The 22695-nt window shown below is 36.6% G+C and overlaps 1 protein-coding gene across 1 annotated transcript; it reads left to right on the top strand.

The window, feature by feature from the left end:
- Window positions 1-3841: 3841 nt before the first annotated feature.
- On the top strand, window positions 3842-21499 carry LOC143222417 (ras-related protein Rap-1b-like). Its single transcript, XM_076448919.1, has 3 exons — window positions 3842-4629; window positions 16056-16229; window positions 20863-21499. Exons 1-3 carry the CDS (start codon window positions 4488-4490, stop codon window positions 21225-21227), a joined length of 681 nt encoding a protein of 226 aa, XP_076305034.1. The 5' UTR covers window positions 3842-4487; the 3' UTR covers window positions 21228-21499.
- Window positions 21500-22695: the final 1196 nt, after the last annotated feature.

Genomic DNA, 22695 nt, shown 5'->3' with positions numbered 1-22695 from the left:
ACCTTATCCACCTGGCCATGCTGGGCCTACAAAAGAGCGAAGGAAAAAGATAGAAACCGTCCAAATAAACTGTGGATTGAAAAAACGATTTCATATAACACCACAAGACAGATAAAAGAATGACAAACAGTATAGATGTAGTAAGGTTCATTCTAAGAACTAAATGGAAATTGGTTGGGTACGTGGTAAAGTATTCTGATAATAAGTGGACATTAAGAATAATAGAATGACAACCTAGGATAGGCAAAAGATGTAAGGAAGACAGAAGAGAAGAGGGAGGGACGATATAGTGTTGGAAGCATATGGGCATGGTATACTGAGAATAGGAAATACTGGACTGATCTGACGGAGAGCTGGATCCAATAGGGGATCATTGCAGCTCAGATAGATAGATATTGTTGTTGTTTTTTTATAGGCCTATCTAGGCCCGGCATGGTCATGTGGTTAATGCATTCGACTCATAATCTGAGGGTCGCGAGTGCGAATCCCCGTAACGCCAAACATGCTCGACCTTTCAGCCGTGGTGGCGTTATAGCGTTACGATCCATCCCACTATTTGCTGGTGAAAGAGCAGCCCAAGAGTTGGCGGTGGATGGTGATGACTAACTGCCTTCCCTCTAGTCTTACACTGCTAAATTAGAGATGGCTGGCGCAGATAGCCCTCGTGTAGCTTTGCGCGAAATTTAAAAGAAAAACAAACAAACAACAGTAACGAACTCGTTAGTTACTTTCCATACAGATGGTAACCTTACAGTTATGCAATGAAACAGATAACGAACAGGGCACGTAATGCTCGATCTGAATCGAACACGTAACTTGTATTAAACAAAAACTCTCAAAATACGTTTTCTGAACTTTCCGCCAAATTCTCACAGATCATATAAGCAGTAATTCAATTCATAACAAAATCTTATGCTCGATTAGTGAAAATTGTTGGGGGGTTTTTTGCGGTATTTCTTTCCTGCACCGGGTTTGTAGGTTCAGGCTACCATAAAGATGTACAATTTTGTTAGGTTTCTGTCGATTCTTTAATTCTTAGCGTCGCCTATTCTATTCCTTCCTTCTCCTTTGTCAAAAGAAACAGTTATTTTGTTTGTTTTGAATTTCGCGAAAAGCTACATTAGGGTTATTTGCAGTAGCCGTCCCTGATTCATAAGGGAAGGCAGCCATTCATCACTACCCATCACCAACTCTTGGACTACCCATTGCCAACGAATAGTGGAGTTAACCGTCGCATTATAAACGCCACCACGGCTGAAAGGGCGAGCCTGTTTGACGCGATGGGGACTCGAACCCTCGACTCTCAGATTACGAGTTGAACGCTTTAATCCACCTGGCCGTTTAAGCGAACTGAAATGAATAGTGGTTGATTAAACGCACTAAAAAACAAAAATTCGTGATTCGATTTCTCTAAAAAATAGCAACTGACAACCAAACCATAGCTCCTGCACCATATATTATTAATACATTTTGTATTTGTATGACTTGAGGTGTATTATGATATATTCAATAAGATATTCTTCAACTGTAACTACAGCATTTCTTTCTTTTATAATTTGTTTATATCGTTCATTAGCCAAACAACTGTAGGTTAGTAGACTGTGTACCATCAGGCTCATTAATTAATATAAATTAATTTTCCAACTTAAGATCTTACATCAGCGAAGTTTTAGGCGTTTCAATTAATTGTTCCTCAACAATTTTACTGAAACTAAATATCTGGTTCAATCTGGTTCCTGGTGACGAGTCGTTCTGGATCGCCTGTCGTAATAATCATTTGGATAACCTGATTTTTCTTTATGGCTTCGTTATTATTTCTGTTGCTACTTTGGTGAAAGATTAATTAATAAATGTTTCATTTCATTTTTCAAAATTGGTTACATTTGAGCAGATACGTAAATTCGTATATAGAATTCAAATATTTGATCTATGGAACGTGTGACAGTTGAGATTACGCAGTCTTTAAAACTCGAAGAGATGAGTAAATTGTTCTGAATTTCGCGCAAAGCTACACGAGGGCTATCTGCGCCAGCCGTTCTTAATTTAGAAGTGTAAGACCAGAGGGAAGGCAGCTAGTCATCACCACCCACCGCCAACTCTTGGGCTACTCTTTTACCAACAAATAGTGGGATTGACCGTCACATTATAACGCCTCCACGGCTGAAAGGGCGAGCATGTTTGGTGCGACCGGGATTCGAACCTGCGCCCCTCAGATTACGAGTCGAACGCCTTAGCTCACCTGGCCATGCCGGACTCTTATAGTAATACGCAGCCTTTTTTTTTATGTCTGGTGGAATGTACGCGAGCGAGTGCCTTTTTTTATGAGAAAGCCACATAGGGCTCTCTGCTGTGCCCACCGAGAGGCATCGAAGCCATGATTTGAGCGTTGTAAATCCGTAGACTTGCCGCTGTGCTAGCGGGGGAGCTGGTAGAACCCAATAGAACTGCGTTCCGGTACATTTTAATGAATAGGAAGCTTAAATTAAACGAGACATACAGAAATGTCTTTTTCTGATAAGACTGAAAGCGTTTAGTTACGTGATTTACTGTACTTATAATACTCATAATATTATACATGTTACCACCCACTCAGTACTGTTAAAAGGAAGCAAAAGTTAATTTATTTTTTGAATTTCGCGCAAAGCTACACGAGGGCTATCTGTGCTAGCCGTCATTAATTTAGCAGTGTAAGGCTAGAGGGAAGGCATCACCAATAACTTTTGTGCAACTTTTTTGACAAACGAAGAGTGGGATTGACCGTCACATTATACCGTCTCCATGGCTGAAAGGGCAAGCATCTTTCGCGTAACGGGGATTGAACCCGCGACCCGTAGATTACCAGTCAGCTGCCGTAACCACCTTGCCATGCGGGATGCTGTTGTTCTGGTTACATGACAAATCTTTCAACATCATAAAATGGATTATTCTGGATTGGAATGGGATGGGGTAATTATTGGAAAGGGTTGTTATAGAAGGGTTCCAGAACATTTTTTTTACCCTCAGAAGTTTTTTTTCTTTTAAATTATCATATTCGGTAATTCAGATGTTAAAAACGACACTACGGGTTTCATAATAGACGAGGGATCTTATAAAATATTAGTGTGTTTTCTTATAGCAAAGCCACAGCGGGTTATCTGCTGAGTCCACCGAAGGGAATCGAACCCTTGATTTTAGCGTTGTAAATCTGTAGACTTACCAGCAGGGAACTATATAAGATTATATTACCTATAAAACTTTGTAGAATGGACGGCAACTGCCTGTTGGGGAGACACAAGTGTCCACAACAGGCAGTTGCTGTCCATCACGAATACTCTACCTAAAGAATCTATCATAGATAACATATATTCGACTTAGTGTGTCGCAGGCGTTTAAAGTGTCTGGAGAGGCACTTCAAGAGTCCACCTCGTTTTCTACTTAGGATTTTATGATGAATTCAGTTATTGCTTACATATCTTATAAATCTTTCAGAATTTAGCTACAAGTTTTGAAATTATACCCAGAGTTTTTGTTTGATTCAAGTTACGTCTCGATGTAGATTGAGCTCTTTAATCACGGTGTGTATTAATATTTTTCAAAGTACTAAAAGTCATAAATGCTTGAAAAAGTTTTACAAGAAATATTCGCTGCTGGGTTTCACAGATGCATTAGTGTTAGGTGATTTTTCCGATTGGTTGAGCGGTATCACGTACTGCACGTCGTCGTAGTTCCTTACGGGAGGACTTAGCGTATTACGGTTTGTATGTTTCTATAGCAACGGGGAGTGGTACGCGCCTTGGCTGCACCTCTAGATAAGGAAGCACCTAAATTAACGCTACATGAATATCGTAGAAACTTCTAACGAACGGCACACATTGGTCGTTATTTCGATGCTGGTGTATTTATATATCTAAGCCTTTTTTTTTTTTTTTTTAACCTTTACAAGAATACCACTTACAGACAGTGTTCCTTTTCTATGACGAAAAAGACCAGAGTTTTGGTTCAACAGTTGCTTTATAAGCCATAATTTAAGGAATACGTCGTAAGAAATATAGAAGTGAAAGAAACTTAGTGCGGTTTTATATTCAGGCCGTGTTTTCACAATCAAAAGATCGATACTGGAAAATATAATAACGCACCCTAGCGGCATATTGTGAGAATCATATCTTTCAACTCAAAGCGTGTTAAACAAGTTAATATAGGTAAGACAGTGCCAGTACTGTTTGTCAGTTTTTATGACATTCGTAGAGAAAGAGAGAGAGTTTTATGAAAAATTTTAATTAATCGGAGTAACTCAATTCGTGTGAAGAGAAACTGGGCTATGGAAAAAGAGTGTTTCTTATAACAAATAAGTATAGTTTCGGGGCCTTAATAAACCATCGAAACAGACACCCGAAAAGAGAATAACTCTGCATTATTGAAAAAACTGTCTACGTAATATCAGTCGTTAGCTAACCCTACTGGACTGGTGGTGGGTGAATAAAGTTTGACGGACAGACACGCCACGTGTCATGCGGGACTATAAGCTTGTAGTCCTTGGTGCAGGTGGAGTTGGGAAGACGTCGTTGGTAGTCCAGTTCCTAGAGGGTTTCTACTCATCTACCTACAAACCTACGGTAGAGGATTATTACCAGCATACCATCCAAATGCCCGGTAATCATGTCTACCAGCTTCTTTTCTTTTTAAATTTCATCTCTGAATATAATTTTATTTATCTGACTGCTTTGTTTGACTGTTTAATACCATTTTGTTTGACTGTTTAATACCATTTTGTTTGACTGTTTAATACCACTTTGACTGTTTAATACCATTTTGTTTGACTGTTTAATACCACTCTGTTTGACTGTTTAACACCACTTTGACTGTTTAATACCATTTTGTTTGACTGTTTAATACCACTTTGACTGTTTAATACCACTCCGTTTGACTATTTAATACCATTTTGTTTGACTGTTTAATACCACTTTGACTGTTTAATACCACTTTGTTTGACTGTTTAATACCACTTTGACTGTTTAATACCACTTTGTTTGACTTTTAATACCATTTTGTTTGACTGTTTAATACCACTTTGTTTGACTGTTTAATACCATTTTGTTTGACTGTTTAATACCACTTTGACTGTTTAATACCACTCTGTTTGACTGTTTAATACCATTTTGTTTGACTGTTTAATACCACTTTGTTTGACTGTTTAATACCACTTTGACTGTTTAATACCACTTTGTTTGACTGTTTAATACCATTTTGTTTGACTGTTTAATACCACTTTGACTGTTTAATACCATTTTGTTTGACTGTTTAATACCACTTTGACTGTTTAATACCACTTTGTTTGACTTTTAATACCATTTTGTTTGACTGTTTAATACCACTTTGTTTGACTGTTTAATACCATTTTGTTTGACTGTTTAATACCACTTTGACTGTTTAATACCACTCTGTTTGACTGTTTAATACCATTTTGTTTGACTGTTTAATACCACTTTGTTTGACTGTTTAATACCACTTTGACTGTTTAATACCACTTTGTTTGACTGTTTAATACCATTTTGTTTGACTGTTTAATACCACTTTGTTTGACTGTTTAATACCACTTTGTTTGACTGTTTAATACCACTTTGACTGTTTAATACCACTTTGTTTTGAGTTGTCTGAGCAAACTATTCTCGCACGTCTACAACCGCCGCCTTCTGTTTACTTTTTATATTTGCAACGCTAAAATTAGGGATTCGATTCCCCTCGGTGGACTCAGCAGATAGCGCGATGTGGCTTTGCTATAAAGAAAACTCAAACACACTTTTTATATTAAGATTTGCCTGTATAAGGTTGCTGGTCCATACTTAAAAATAATCGCTGGTTCAGCTGGTTACCTACTTGGTAATTCAAGTCTTAACAATATTCGCTATTTAATTTTTAACATTTTTAAATTTTTTTCTTTTTAGAAATTAAGGCTTCTCATTTTGAGCTTTTACATTTTTTTTTTTTAAATGTATACGTTTTAACAAGAGAAAATATTCTCTGAAAAGTTATATCCAGTGTATTGACTTCCTAGTTTCTCGTTTAGAGATTGTCAGTATAGGTATAGGTCAGTTGTTGGGTTTCACAAGCTGTTTACAAAAAACTCAGCTGTATAATTTTAAAATAAACGTGTTTAGTGGCTCAACTTTAAGCCTGAAAACTTATAATGCTAAATCGACCGCAGCACAAATAGGACATTAGTGTAGACTTGCGCTTACCAAGAAAAAAGAAATAGAGCAAAGAAAAACACGTTCATAGAGAACGTTTTTGTACCAGAGAAAAATCTTATGTATAGCTATATTTCCAACCAGGCAACAAATGATTATTTAATTCTATAAAATGGTTTTCACGTAAAACAAAGCTAAGAACCTTCATAGCAAGTTTCGAAGCTGGAATTCTAGAAGAAGTTTACCGCTTGAGAACCCTAAAATAGAGGTTGTTTTGGGAATGTTTACAATTCCAGAAACTTTAGAAACACATTATTTGTTAATTATTAGATCGTCTTCTTTACAGAAAACCTTTAGCAAAATGTATGAATTATATAGAACTAGTGATATATATATATAAGTAATAGCATCACGTTAACATAGTAAAATAATTAAGATTATTTCTAAAGTGTCGTTAGGATACGAGAATGTACAGTAGATGTTATGTTGGTAAACGAGACCCGGCATGGCCAGGTGGTTATGGCGCTCGACTCACAATCTGAGGTTCTCGGTTTGAATCCCCGTCACACCAAACATGCTCTCTTTCAGACGTGGGAGCGTTATAATGTGAGGTCAATCCCACTGTTCTTTGGTAAAAGAGTAGCCCAAGAGTTGGCGGTGGGTGGTGATGACTAGATTCAAAGTTAAACGTATTGGTTCTCGGACGTCATTGTAATCTTTGCTTACTGAATGGTTCTCATAAGGTTTTACTTGAGTATCCCTAAGCTGCTTTGTATGACATTTATCATATATGATTTTATACGCGCACGCATAACACACTCAGAAAGAACATTTTGTCGATACGTCATTGGTGATAATATATTTTGAGCTCTTTAATGGCTTAGTGGTAAGTCTGATGGCTTACAGCATTAAAAATTGGAATTCGATATTCATGGTGGGCACAACACAGATGGCCCATTGTGTAACTTTGTGTTTCATAGTAACGAGCAGCACATCTACTTATTTTTCTTTCACAAGTCTTGCGCAATGAAAACAATTTTAATTTCTATGACCGTAAAAATAAGTCATGTTGTGAGCTTACACTCTTGTCAATAACCGAGTGTTGCCTCGTGGTTAACGGTTAGCGTGCTGGGTCTGTGAATCCAATAAGTTTATTTGTTTGTTTTTTAATTTCACGCAAAGCTACTCGAGGGCTATCTGCGCTAGCCGTCCCTAATTTAGCAGTGTAAGACTAGAGGGAAGACAGCTAGTCACCACCCTCCGCCAATTCTTGGGCTACTCTTTTACCAACGAATAGTGAGATTGAGAGTCACATTATAACGCCTCCACGGCTCGGAGGGCGAGCATGTTGGGTGCAACCGGGATTTGAACCCGCTACCCTCGGATTACGAGTCGAACGCCTTAATACGCTTGGCCATGCCGGGCCGTCCAATAAGTTCATGACTCACAGTCTTTTGTCACAAAAAGACAGTAAACAATCATTCTGAACTTCTCCGGACTTATGGTTCTGGAATGAATTCTTCCTATTCAGTTATTTAAAAGTAGCCAAAGAGTAGGCGCTGATTAAATGCCTTCACTGTAGCAATAATTAAAAAAAAAAATAGAGGTTCTGACATGGCCAGGTCGTTAGGGCGCTCGACTCATAATCTGACAAACGTCAGAGACAACTATACGCCAAATAGTTCTCTGTGTCTGTTAGTACAAAATTCTGAAACAAGGAAACTATTATAGTTAATGCATGGTAAAAATAAAACAACATTCTAATATGCGGGAAAAATACACTGAATATGATAGAAAAAAAGGGAAGCATATACTTTATGTAGATATGAACTGGGTGTATGTTTTCTTATAGCAAAGCCACATCGGGCTATCTGCTGAGCCCACCAAAAGGAGTCGAACACCTGATTTTAGTGCTATAAATCTGCAGACTTAACGCTGTACTAGCAGTGGGCTTCCGAATTGGTCAATTTCAAAGACTGATGTTGGTAATAAAAGAATCCTTTAGTTTAAGTGTCACATCTAATGAATAAATTCTTAGGACTACAGAAGTTAATATTTAGGGTATTTTTAGGGTATGAACGTTTCAAACATTCAACAGCTTTATTTTGAAACGAATAAGTGTAGTAACGGTTACCATTTTTAATCTTAGATACACAAAACACAAGTTTGTACAACTGGAAGGTAAGTTTTGTAGTTTTAATTAAACTTTTCAACATGAAAGCTTATTTTCATTTTTCGAAAATCAAAACGTAAAGTTGTCTTGAAACTAAACTGAAACCACTACAAACTGTATGATTTATTAAGTCTTGAAACTTAATTCAAATAACTTCAAACTGTGTGATTTATTGTGTCTTTAAACTTGATTCAAATAACTTCAAACTGTGTGATTTATTGTGTCTTTAAACTTGATTCAAATAACTTCAAACTGTGTGATTTATTGTGTCTTTAAACTTGATTCAAATAACTTCAAACTGTGTGATTTATTGTGTCTTTAAACTTCATTCAAATAACTTCAAACTCTGTGATTTATTGTGTCTTTAAACTTGATTCAAATAACTTCAAACTGTGTGATTTATTGTGTCTTCAAACTTGATTCAAATAACTTCAAACTGTGTGATTTATTGTGTCTTTAAACTTGATTCAAATAACTTCAAACTGTGTGATTTATTGTGTCTTCAAACTTAATTCAAATTACTCCAAACTGTGCGATTTGTTGTGTCTTGAAATTTAAATCAAATCACTCGAAACTGTGTGATTTGTTGTGTTTTGAACTTAATTCAAATCACTTTAAACTGTGTGATTTGTTGTGACTTGAAATTTAAATCAAATTACTCGAAACTGTGTGATTTGTTGTGTTTTGAAACGTATTCCAAATCACTTCAAACTCTGTGATTTGTTGTCTCATGAAACATAATTCAAATCACTCCAAACTGTGTGATTTGTGCCTTGAAACCTAAATCCAGCCATCTAAAATGTTACGACTTTTAGAACGAGACTTACGAAAGAATAACTTTGTGCTAATAAAAAGTATCGAATGTATAATCTCTAGTGTAGCATGGAAATAACCTTGGTTTTCTGAGAAGTAAGGTATAACTTCGTAGAAGGGAGAGTCAGAAATAGGACTACAGTTTTTATTGCTAATGGCCATATTTAATGACTTTAATATTCAAGTCTTTCTCGCTATAAAGCTTAGTTGCCCATTACGATGACGAAGACGGTGAAATATACTTTGTGTGAATGCTTTAACCATCATTTGACAATCTGCCCAAATTACTTTTTATGTGAAAACCTAAGGAAAGACTTCCAGAACTTAAGATGAGAAACTGCTTTTATTTGCACTAAAAAATTCCATTTTTCTGCCCCGAAACTTGAAAAGAATATATTTATGGAACTTTAGAAGTTATGAGTAATACTTAAAAGACTAATGATACGTAAATGTTTGTGTAATATAGTCTTTATTTATTCGGAATTGTCCCTGGTGATCTAGGTTGCTATACTATTTTCGTTATCCTTATTGTGCAAAGTATCTGAGAGAGACGTAATTAAAAATCAAGTACAACTCTTCAGGAGACAATACGTTAATTCATTAGAATTTAACCAAGAACTAACGTTAATTTAAAAACAGACAATAATCAACTCGAAAGTAATTATTTTACGAATAATGTTTAATCCTCTTTGATTAAAAACTGGTGTGTGTGTCGCTTGTGGAAGATAAAGAGGCAGTTGTAGATATGAATAAACCAATGCATCGCAGCGTAACAAAACGAACGAAAAGATGATTGGCTGAAGTTTAGTTAGTTAACTCACAAGTAAAAATAAGATATCCTTGGTTATACTGAATTGATGTATGAAGATATTGTTCGACAAGACAGCTAATGAGTTGAATGTTATCGTTATTGTTATGTTATCTATTGTTGAGGCTCTTCCGCAGATTTTACGTCGTATGACGTAAGCGAGTAAATCCGTTATTCTCAAAAGGAATGTAAATATTCTGTTATTCAAATCCAGTGAATGTAAGGCATATTATCTCTGTTTGCGCCCCGCTAGTACAGCGGTAAATCTACGGATTTACAGCACTAAAAAAAGGATTTCGATTCCCCTCGGTGGACTCAGAAGATAGTTCGATGTGGCTTTGCCATTTGAAAATACACACACACACATCTCCACATACTGTCATTCTTAAAAAATAATAATATGGAGAGGTTGTACTTAATTATTTGTTTTTGAATTTCGCGCAAAGCTACTCGAGGGCTATCTGCAGTAGCCGTCCCTAAATTAACAGTGTGAGAATAGAGGGAAGGCAACTAGTCATCACCACCCACCGAATAGTGGGATTGATCGTCACATTATAATGCTCCCACGGCTGAGAAGGCGAGCATGTTTGGTGCGACGGGGATGCGAACCCGCGACCCTCAGATTACGAGTCGCACGCCTTAACACACCTGGCCGTGCCGGGCCCTGAGTTATACTTAATAATAGTACCAACTCACTGAATGCCATAGCTGGTCTGTAAATCAGTAATGATGTTTCCACGTATCTGATAAAGCGATATAAATACATATTAATATATCCCCTGTTTTGGTTGAGAAAATATTTTACGTAGAAGAGCGAACAACGTTTCGACCTTCTTCGCTCATCGTCAGAAACAAGCCGTTTTTGCATATATATTTCTCTACAACTGGGTTTTCTCGACATCACTGATTAATATATCCCCTGTCCGGCATGGCCAGGTGGTTATAGCACTCGACTCGTAATTTGAGGGTCGCGTGTTCGAATCAAACCAAACTTGCTCGCTCTTTCAGAAAAGAAAAAAAACAACAACAAATTGCACCTGCATAATAAAAAAGAGAAGAAAGCTGAAAAGCTTCCGAAACGTTGTACAACCAATGTTTACATTTACAGTTTCTTGGATCGTGTCTTGACCTTCGTCTTTTCCTTAGCTGGAATTTAGGCTCTGGGGACCTAAAATCGCCAACTTCTTGAAAAACAAATCCACAAAAGACCCAGTTACTTACGGAAGTTTGGGTCAGAATCTAGCAGTTCTTGTTCATACTGCTTTATGACTGGCATGGCCAGGTGGTTAAGGCGTTCGACTCGTAATCTGATGGTTGCGGGTTCGAATCCTCGTCGCATCAAACATGCTCGCCTTTTCAGCCAGGGGGGCGTTATAATGTGATGATCAATCCTACTATTCGTTGGTAAAAGAGTAGCCCAAGAATTGGCGGTGGGTGGTGAGGACACGCTGCTTTCCCTTTACTCTTATACTGCAAAATTAGAGACGGCTAGCGCAGATAGCCCTCGTGTAGCTTTGCGCGAAATTAAACAAACAAAGTACTTTATGACAGCGAAATTTACGAAATAACTTAAATAACCTTTACAAATAACTTGTGAGGAGGAACTTGATATTTCTTGACATGTTGCTGGTGTGTTTTGTCACTTAGGGGAAAGACAAATTATTATTTAATTATAATCTACCAATGTTATGTTTGGTTAAAAACGTTTTATATATATATATATATATATAAATCATGAATTTATTTCTAAATTTAAGAAAAAACATCGTTTCTTGTTACATCGTAAATAAGGAAATGAGATAAGAGAAGTAGTAATACGTAGGTGCACACCCTCTGGGTCCATTTGGTATGAGTGTAAAATTTAGTGTTATAGAAAATGCGCTTTTGTTCATCAACGATGTTATTATGATAGCTTGAATATATTTAGATAAATGTAAATAAAAATATATATTCAAAATTATTTTAATACATGTCATAAAAATTGTTTGTTTGTTTTGAATTTCGCGCAAAGACAGAATAGGGCTATCTTCGTTAACCATCCCTAACTTAGCGTGTGCGTGTGTGTCTTTTTATAGCAAAGCCACATCGGGCTATTAGCTGAACCCACTGAGAGGAATCAAAGCCTTGATTGTAGCGTTGTATGTATGATTTATAATATTAAAACCAGCGGGGGACTTTTAGTGTTGTAAATTCGAAGTCTTACAGCTGTCCAAGCGGGGAACTTTTAGCGTTGTGAACAACTTTTAGAACCAGTGTTGGTATTCTTGTTTTTGTCCAAGTTTTCTAAACAAGAGAAACAATTTATTTATTGTTTTAATGAACATCATATGGTTGTAGCAAAGATTGTACACATCCAGAATCTCAATGATGTAAACAATTACAATTGGCCACTACTTGCTTATTAGTAATATGTAACAAATTTTGTGTCTCAGCTCAATATTATTCGTAGTTTAAAAATAGTTATTATAAAAGAACATTGGGAAACATTTTAGAGTTTGGAAAAAACTACTGGGAACATGTATACATATATGTTGTTGATTTTTCTGCGAAACGTAAAGTGTTTCGAGTACTTTGTTTTTCTCATTATATTGTCAGAAAAATTGTAAATTATTAGACTGTAGAAACTCATGTTATATAATGAATTATGAGTAATAACAAGTTAATTCAGCGATTTAAATCTAATTTAATTTAGATGTTTAGATTCGCTAAACAGATAATAAGTTCAAGTAATGAGTAAACAGATAAATCACACCTTGTCAAAAATAGAGCTTACAACCACAGCTGGTGGAACAATAGGTTCTTTTAAGGTAGCATGTGTGAAAAGACGTACAGCAGATGAAGACAAGTGCTTACAACCACAGCTGGTGGAACAATAGGTTCTTTTAAGGTAGCATGTGTGAAAAGACGTACAGCAGATGAAGACTAGTGCTTACAACCACAGCTGGTGGAACAATAGGTTCTTTTAAGGTAGCATGTGTGAAAAGACGTACAGCAGATGAAGACTAGTGCTTACAACCACAGCTGGTGGAACAATAGGTTCTTTCAAGGTAGCATGTGTGAAAAGACGTACATCAGATCAAGACTAGAGTTTAATACCACAGCTGGTGGAACAATAGGTTCTTTCAAGGTAGCATGTGTGAAAAGACGTACATCAGATCAAGACTAGAACTTACAACCACAGCTGGTGGAACAATAAGTTCTTTTAAGGTAGCATGTGTGAAAAGACGTACATCAGATCAAGACTAGAGCTTACAACCACAGCTGGTGGAACAATAGGTTCTTTCAAGGTAGCATGTGTGAAAAGACGTACATCAGATCAAGACTAGAGCTTACAACCACAGCTGGTAAAACAATAGGTTCATTTCGACACACAGTTACACAACCCCTTTCAAACATGTGGTCAGCTTCCGGTCAGTTACCTCTTTCTTTGTGAACCTGACGATGACCGAAGAAGGTCGAAACGTTGTTCGCTCTTCTATGTAAAATATTTTCTCAACCCAAACGAGCCGTTTTTGCATATAAATTTCTCAACAAGTGGGTTTCTCGACATCACTGATTAATAGGTTCATTTAAGGTAGAATATGAGAAAGCATACATCAGATTAAAACTAAAACTTACAACCACAGTTTTTAAAACAATAGATCCTTTTAAGGTAATAACTGTTAAAAGACACACATCAGATTAAAACTGGAACTTACAACCACAGTTTTTAAAACAATAAATCCTTTTAAGGTAATAACTGTAAAAAAACACACATCAGATTAAAACTGAATCTTACAACCACATCTGATGAAACATTGACTCCTTTCAAGGTAGTAGGTGTGAACAAAACATACCTCAGATTAAAACATCAAAATAAAACGGAACATTCAATATTAACGTATAAACGAACTGAATGTGTCACTCATTGGATTTACAGACATTTCTTATTTGAAAGAACCTTTAATAAAAGGACGCCTGGATTCAACCACGTTGCAGAATTACAATGTTTCGTGAGTTCTCTTTCATTTACAGATAGTGTAGAATTTGTTTTTACCAGTAAATTACATTATTTTCACTTAAGTTTAATTGAAGAACACTAAACGAATCTTGTTATTATGAGCTGAAATAAATATGCACAATCATGAACAACACGCAATCCTGAGAAAATCATCATTCGGTAAAAAAATACCACGAAACGAAACAAACCCAGCTAAGCAACGGAGCCTATGGTACTTAATCAATACAGAATATATTAATTTCGTTCCGGGGTTTATAGTGGCCTTTGATATGCTGTCTGAGTTCGGATCATAGTGATGTCATCAGAGCTCAACGAATGACAGTTCTGGTACACATACACCGCCTGGGCTCAAAGAGAATGATGAATATAACTTTAAGTTTAATCAACAGGAACCGACAATTGAAAGAAAACCTAGGAATAATCCAACTGTAGCCAGCAAAAACAAAAGCACGGAAACCAAATATAAAATTATTAGTTTTGTTGTTGATAAAAACAAAAGAAAACCATTGCTAGTAAGTAATGCAACATGAAAGCACCAGGGAACGCGTAAAGACATTTAAAAAGCTGGAAACACCAATGAAGTTGGTGTTAAACAGACGTTTTATCACATTTCTTTCAGCCATTGTGAAGACCCGTTAGGCTAGTATATTGGTTATATTTTGTTTTTAGAACGTTAAGGCTTAATGAGAATAGTTGGACATTAAAACTCCATTCAATCTTTTTGTTAGTATATTTTAAACATGTAAATCGTCAGTAATGAGTGTTTATAATAAGTCTTATCATATTGAGTAAGCTTGTCATGTAGATATGAATACATTTAAATGGCTTAAACATTTTTTTCATATGAATGAACCTAAGAGTTTAAACATCCGCATTTGGGTATTGTATTGGTGCGTTGTAAACACCTAATAGACAACGCAACATTAACATGAGGAATTTTGTGGAATGTGTTAACACAGATTATTTCAGGTAGTGTTTGCTATGGTTGTTGGACAGTAAAAATCTTTCGTAATTAAATAAACACATTATAAAATCTTATCCATAAATGAGATTCCTTTAACAAACCCCAATTCATTGTTTTTCTCAATTGTCCATCCACGAGCCACAGGATTTCCGCAAGAAAAAAATAAACAAAACAAACGAAAACTGTTAAAATATTCAAATTGTAATTGCCTCTTATCAGTAGCACAGCGGTATGTCTGCAGACTTACAACTCTAAAAAACCGGGTTTGTTACCCGTTGTGTGTAAACAGAGCATAGGTAACTCATTGTGTAACTTTGTGCTTTATTTCAAACAAACAAACAGTTATAATTGTCTATCGTTGTGTTTACATTCGTATGATCGCCAACAATCTATTTAAGGAGGTGGCGAACCAGTCTCTAGCATCCAGTGTGTATGTTTTCCTTTTAGCAAAGGCACACTGGGCTATCTGCTGTGTCCATCGGGGGAATCGAACCCCTATTTTTAGTGTTGTAAATCCGTTGAATTACCGCTGTACCACTGGGGGACTCTAGCATCGAGAGATGGCTAGTCAGTTTCTACCATAGGGAAGGTTAAAAAACACCATTCAATTACTCTAGAACTGTGCTCTAATATTTATAATGACACAAAATTAGTTATCAAACATTACTTGATGCGTACACTTAGAAAAGAGATAACTACCACGGTCTAATACACATATAAATAGATATTCCGAACACTTCAGTGGAATCGTTTAACTGTTAGTAATCTGAAAATTTATAAATTATGTATTCTGAAAGAGGTAAGTGAGATAAGTCTACTCAGCGTTTTTTTGAAATATTTGTAGATTTACAGTGTCAATTATTTGTAGTGAGTACATGCCTTACACGGTCGCATCACTGTAGAACAGGCTTAACCTGTAGAAAAAAATGTTAATTTGTTAAAGTTCTGCTAATATATACATCACAGCATAAGTGCTTTATACACGCGTTAATATATCACATTATTATTGTTTGAAATTCTCCAAACAGTAGAGATATTTTATAAATTTAACAACCAACGTGTTGTATTTCACACGTATTAGAATCACCTAACAGGTTGGCGTCTCACTAAACTCAGTTCTGTGTGTTTAACAGATGGGATTTTTCACACGGTAGAAATTCTGGACACTTCAGGATCTCACCATTTTCCTGCTATGAGAGAACTCAGCATTCGTTCAGGCCGTGGATTCGTGCTCGTCTTCAGCGTGAACGATCTACAATCTTTCCACGAAGCTCTCCACCTGTGGGATCTTATCTCAAAATCCCGAGGTAAGATATTATAGAATCTTCAGATGCAACCAAGGAGAAAAAAACAAACAAACAGAAAACACTTAGAATAGTTTATCGCCTTGTACGGATTTGATGTTGTAAGAATAACATTTTTCGTATCAGAATTACAACAGTACGGTCAGGCTATTTTTCGCGATCCAAACATGGTTATCAGAGTCAACAATAAACTACGGCCTATTGATACAGTCGGAGCTCTTATTTGATGGCGTGAGCTTTATGAAACGTTCGGAGCACATTTCTAGCAGTAATGAACTTAAAATAATTTACAGAGTAGTTTTAAAGAAAGATTACATATTAAAGGAATAATTACTGAAGGTATTTTCATTTCTGTCGTTATCTAACTCGTGATAATCTATGGCGCAGTTCAAAACCTACGAAAGCTTTTAAAATTTAAATATATCGAATTTCTTAACCAGTTACCTAATATGAGTACAAAAAACTTATGTTAACTAATGTCCGATACACGGTTTAAAAACTAGGTGGAAATTATTAACTAATGTATGATACACGGTTTTAAAACTGTGTGGAAACTACTAACTAACGTACACAACCTAGAACTTAAATGAGAGATGTTAACTAATTATCTTATATGTATCGAACCGTGATGTCTGTTCGAACGTTCGTCTGTCTCTCGTTTACTGCAGCCGCTTTTCGTACTGCGCATGTCAGGCAAAGCTTGAGAGCAAAATTGTGAACATTGGATACAAGTTAGCATACTATGAATAGTGTAATAACGTAACAAGGGTTGTGAACTAGGGTTCAGTAACAGTGTAAACAAAATAACAATTCCTAAGAAGGATGAAGAGGTCAATGCTGAACCAGACCATTCCTCAAAACATGAACCGAATCCGGTTCATACATTTTTAACATTCATTTTTAAAATCATTAGAGAAAAGGTGTGAATAATGTTTATTTCGTAAGCGAGAAATTTCATTTCCCAAGCAGAATATTCTGCATTAACCATAGTGTCATTAACATTTTAAAATGTGACGTAAGTTAAATAACAAATATGTAGGTTTATCTTATGTTATTGGTTTGGTTTGTTTTGAATTTCGCGCAAAGCTACACTAGAGCTATCTGCGCTAGCCGTCCCTAATTTATCAGTGTGAGACTAAAGGGAAGGTAGCTAGTCATCACCCACCGACAACTCTTGGGTTACTCTTTTACCAACGAATAATGAGATTGACCGTCACATTATAACGCCCCCACGGCTGAAAGGGCGAGCATGTTTGGTGCGACGGGGATGCGAACCCGTGACCCTCGGATTAATGAATCGAATGCCTATCCACGTGACATAACATAAAAGTTTACTATGACTGGACTTAGTCTACAACTAGACAAGCTAATCACTAGACCATGCCTAATTCGTTAGTGGACTTAAATGATTTTAAATGACATTTAAAGGAACAAGAACTTAAGCTCAAGGCGTGCGATACACTTTCGCGTCATGATGTCTTGAATATGACGTATCGTTTTGCAAGTATACGAAAAATATGCTTTATGAAAGTGTAACAACACAGTGCTGAAACAATAAAGGAAGCATACAGGTGATATGTACGAAGTCATAAACAACGAGTTATTGAAACTAATCAATCAATTAAGGCTTGGCATGGCCAAGCGCGTAAGGCGTGCGACTCGCAATCCGAGGGTCGCGGGTTCGTGCCCGCGTCGCGCCAAACATGCTCGCCCTCCCAGCCGTGGGGGCGTTATAATGTTACGGTCAATCTCACTCGTTGGTAAAAGAGTAGCCCAAGAGTTGGCGGTGGGTGGTGATGACTAGCTGCCTTCCCTCTAGTCTTACACTGCTAAATTAGGGACGGCTTGGTGCAGTGGGCTAAGAACCTACTCACTTAAATACTTGTTGAAGAATCCGCAAGCGATTGCGGCCCTATGTTCCTAGATGGAATCTAATGGTGATAACTAACTAACTCACTAATCAATCAATTATTAATATAGATAATTTTAAAGAAAAGCACGAGCTTTATCCTGACATAAGCTTATCAAAGTAAGTTTGTTTCATTAATTGTTTCGAATTAAGCACACAAAACTGCACAATGGGCTGTCTATGCTCTGCTCACCACGTGTACAAAATACAACAGGTTTTTGCGGTGTCAGTATACAGTAAGTTTGTGAAATATTGTTCCAAATATTTCAGTACACATGTTCGACAAAATGGCTTCCGCTAGTTAATCCATGGTTGCCAGTGTTCCATGGGCCTCATTTTGTGTCCAGATATCGCTTAATCACAATTACTGCATACTTGGGGCCACTGTCTTGCTGTAAGATGATTTTCTGCTCAATTGGAATTCCTGTTTCTAAGTGATGGCATGATGGATAAGAACACGCATGTTTGTGCCAGCGGACGAGGCGCCATCAATTTCATGGTAGTCTCCAAGATCACTGGATGAAGTGCAGTCTACACTTATTTCATGGCAGTCTCCAAGATCACTGGATGAGGTGCAGTCTATACTTATATAAGCTTCTCAACACGTTTGTGTGAAGATATTGTACTTAACTACCAAGCATTTCCCTCTGCAATTGCATAAATATCTTTGATTCTCTCCAAACTACTTGAATTCCGATTAAACTCCAAAGAGTAACCATCGTTAGATTTCATGATAACGAGAAACTCACTTAATGTAAAAAAATGTAGTCATTGAAGACGGCTTGTATAGGTATTAAAACTAACTAAAATAAAGTGTATAACAACGTTTTGACCTTCTTAGGTCATTTTCAGGATAACAAAAAAAGATGACCTAAGAAGGTCGAAACGTTGTTTTGTACTTTATTCTAATTAAAGTTTTAATACCCATACCAGTCATCTTGAGAATATAATGGGCTACCTGTACTCTGCCTACAACGGGTATCGAAACGGGTATTTTGTTGCCATGTTATTCACTGTTTCCGTGATTATTCTTAACAGCATATATGTGATTGAAATGAGCTATAATAGCTTTATATGTATTATCAAAACTTATGAGTTATAAGTTAACATATCTTAATGTGGACGTCATAATTAATTAATTATATAGAGGAAGACCACGTTATAGAAAACGATTTTATATCTTTTCATTGGCTCGTTGACCGGTAAGTCTTTTTTATGGAATAACATGAATAACCATTTCATCCTTCAGCTGCTAAGGTATTCGGGTAAACAGTTTTTGTAAACGCTACTTGCGTCCAGACAGAAATACTTTTTTGATTATCTTGGATGTTGTTACTTATGGTACAATGACTGTTTTTACCACTGACGCTTGCGTTTACCATGGTTGGGAGACGACTTATTACTGGTCCTTTTCTGGGTGGTTCTAGTACCCCAAGCTGATCCATATTGATTTGTTCTACAACCCCATAAGTTAAATTAACTTTATGATCTAATAAACCACAAGGGAATGTTACAATCATTATTAATATTTTTTCAATAACCAAGAAGATTCTTCAAGTCTTTTGATAATTCGTTTTATTTGTGGTACACTGGTACACTTGGAATTAGATCTGGCCGATAAAAACATAAAAGAGGTTACTGAGCAACTATATATATATAAACTATATACATTTTGTTATTTCCCTGTTATATTCTACTACACGTCTTCTCTTTCTTGAACCTTCGAAAGCTAATTTTACTTTTTTTGTTTCGTTTGTGGAAGTCACTTTCGTGACTTTAATATTTAATTACTTATTTACAAGCCTCCCGGTTCATTTTTAAGAAGAAGTTTGAAACACGAAGATATGGATTTGCTGCCTAATTACTTTGGTAAACATAACAAAATTATGTCCTGAAAGAATATTTGAAAATTGCAAAAATTATTGGAATTTATAGGATTTTTTTTTTCAAATTTTATTATTGGTTTTATTTGCCCTAAAAATGGAAAACTTCGAATACAAAAATATGAACATGTGTAGTTTTGGTTCATTTAAAAAATATAGTTTTTTTAATAATACGTTTGAGCGACTGATTTGAATTTATCACAAAGCTACACAATGCGCTTTGTGTGTTTGTGTTTTTTCTTATAGCAAAGCCACATCGGTCTATCTGCTGGGCCAACCGAGGGGAATCGAAACCCTCGATATGGCCGGTATGGCCAGGTGGTTAAGGCAATGGACTCGTAATCCACAGGTTGTGGGTTCAAATCTCCGTCACACCAAACATGATCTCTCTTTCTGTCGTGGGGGCGTTATAATGTTACGGTCAATCTCACTATTCGTTGGTAAAAAAGTAGCCCAAGAGTTGGCGGTTGGTGATGATGACTAGCTGACTTTTCTCTAGTCTTACTCTGCTAAATTAACACTCAAAAACGTTTTCGTATTATTGACCGCCATTTTGAAGATTGGTTTGGTTTGTTTCGAATTAAGCACAAAGCTACACAATGGGCTATCTGTGCTCTGCCCACCACGGGTATCGAAACCCGGATTTTAGCGTTGTAAGTCTGCAGACATACCGCTGAGCCACTGGAGGGCCGTTTGGAGTGTAAATGTTTGGGTTATTTTGAATGGTGTGTGAAAATGTTTTACCAATGTCTAAGAAATGCGGTTATATATATATATGCGCATTATAATTTACCACTAAGAACAATTAAACATATTTTCTTTGTTTTTATGCTCTCATATGCAGGTCCTGAAGTCCCCGTGATCCTCGTGGGAAACAAGTCTGACTTGACTACTGAGAGAAAGGTACAGAAAGAGAAAGCTCAGCAGACTGCCAAGGACGTGCTGAACAACTGTCGGTATATCGAAACTAGCGCGAAGTACAACTTGAATGTCTCGGACCTGTTTCAAGAGTTATTGCTACAGGCAAAGGCGAAGGAACAGCCTCCCAACCCGAACCCGCCAGACCGGCGATACTCAAGACGTCTAAGTCGACGTCTCAGTTCTCTAGGCTCTTTGCCTGGACTCAGTCTTAGGCGCAGGTCCAGCGCTTCGAGAATTTCTACCAATGGCGAGTCCAAGAGGCAAACGCAAAAATGTGTGTTGTTGTAAAACAAAAAAAAATACGAGCTGAACACTTAAAATGAATTAAAATATATCCGCAAATTTGACGAGTGTCGTCTGGTTCAAGCATGAAATACACACGAGGCTATGATTGTAAGTAGGTTAAAGGCTAAATAACGCGTTTCTTAACGTTTAATAGAATCAAACGCGTTTCTTAACGTTCAATAGAATCACATTACTCGACAACGTGAGATAAAGTATCGTGAATACATTTTGTAAGATTATAGTGGTTTTTGAATAAATGGAAATTATATACAGTTCTTCTGTTTTCTAATTAAATGATACGTTTTTTTGTTAATGGATTTTCTTAAAATTTCGTATACGCAATGAACCTTTAAGTGTTTAGAAATCGAACAATTTTCTATAACCCCTAGAGTAATAAACATCGCTACTGACTGCAGAGACATTCACTTCTGCTCAATATAACTTGTACTGATTTAAGAAACTCCATGAATTATATTAAATTAATCGTCTGATACCAATTAACATGTGAAAGGAATTACTTTAAATACGTTACAAACATTATTATTAAATATCTATCCACAAAACACACACGCACTTTATAATTGAAACTGACATACAAGATGGGCCATTTAACTGACTTTAAGAGGTTTCAGTTTCCTTTTCTGAGACACGACCAATGTTGCTTAACAGAGCGATGCGATGAGATTTGTCAGTGATGTTAAACAGAAGGCAGCTTAAGCCCAGTTACGTATGTACATTCTGTCCTTTCAGAGACTGGCCGCCTGATTTACATTTTGAGTTAATGGTTGGTTCTAGTCACTTGCTGTTTAAATTTATATTAAAATAATTAGAACAGATTAGCCATATAAAGGTTTTATAAAGCTTGACAGGGCTTATTAGTTCTGTTTCAAGTAAAGTAATTCATATATCAACCATATTAAAGCTTTTATTGACGTTGAAAGAGGTTTATTGATTCTGTTTAATTTGTTTGTTTTGAATTTTGCCTAAAGCTACATCAAGGCTATCTACGCTCGCCGTCCCTAATTTAGCGGTGTAAGCCTAGAGGGAAGGCAGCTAGTCATCACCACCCACCGCCAACTCTTGGGCTACTCTTTTACCAACGAATAGTGGGATTGACCGTCACATTATAACGCCCTCACAGCTGAAAGAACGCGCATGTTTGGTGCAACCGGGATTCGAACCCGCGACCCTCAGGTTACGAGTCGAACGCCTTAACCCACCTGGCCATGCCGGGCCTGGTTCTGTTTAAGGCACATTACCTCTAGGTTGAATACGTACTTGTAAGAAAATATATTATCAACGAGAAGAAACATTCATTGAAAAAGCGATAACTGATAATTATGTTCATCACATCGTAATTGATAATTGAAGGTAACTCTTACTATGAAGTGAACTTTATTCACCGTAAACATGAGACATCATTTCCTGAACGGTTAGGTTAGTGACCGAACCTCGACTTCCAAGCGAGTGT

This window comes from Tachypleus tridentatus, chromosome 8 (assembly GCF_004210375.1).
Source record: "Tachypleus tridentatus isolate NWPU-2018 chromosome 8, ASM421037v1, whole genome shotgun sequence".
Taxonomy (NCBI): Eukaryota; Metazoa; Arthropoda; class Merostomata; order Xiphosura; family Limulidae; genus Tachypleus; species Tachypleus tridentatus.
The sequence above is the reverse complement of the archived record's forward strand: the minus strand, read 5'-3'. Positions and strand labels throughout refer to the sequence as shown.

Bases quoted from the DNA above. Each gene is read 5' to 3' on its own strand.
- LOC143222417 (XM_076448919.1), top strand. From the start codon at position 4,488: ATGCGGGACTATAAGCTTGTAGTCCTTGGTGCAGGTGGAGTTGGGAAG. The intron at 4,630-16,055 runs GTAATCATGTCT...TGTGTTTAACAG, and splicing joins GCATACCATCCAAATGCCCG to ATGGGATTTTTCACACGGTA. The intron at 16,230-20,862 runs GTAAGATATTAT...TCTCATATGCAG, and splicing joins TCTTATCTCAAAATCCCGAG to GTCCTGAAGTCCCCGTGATC.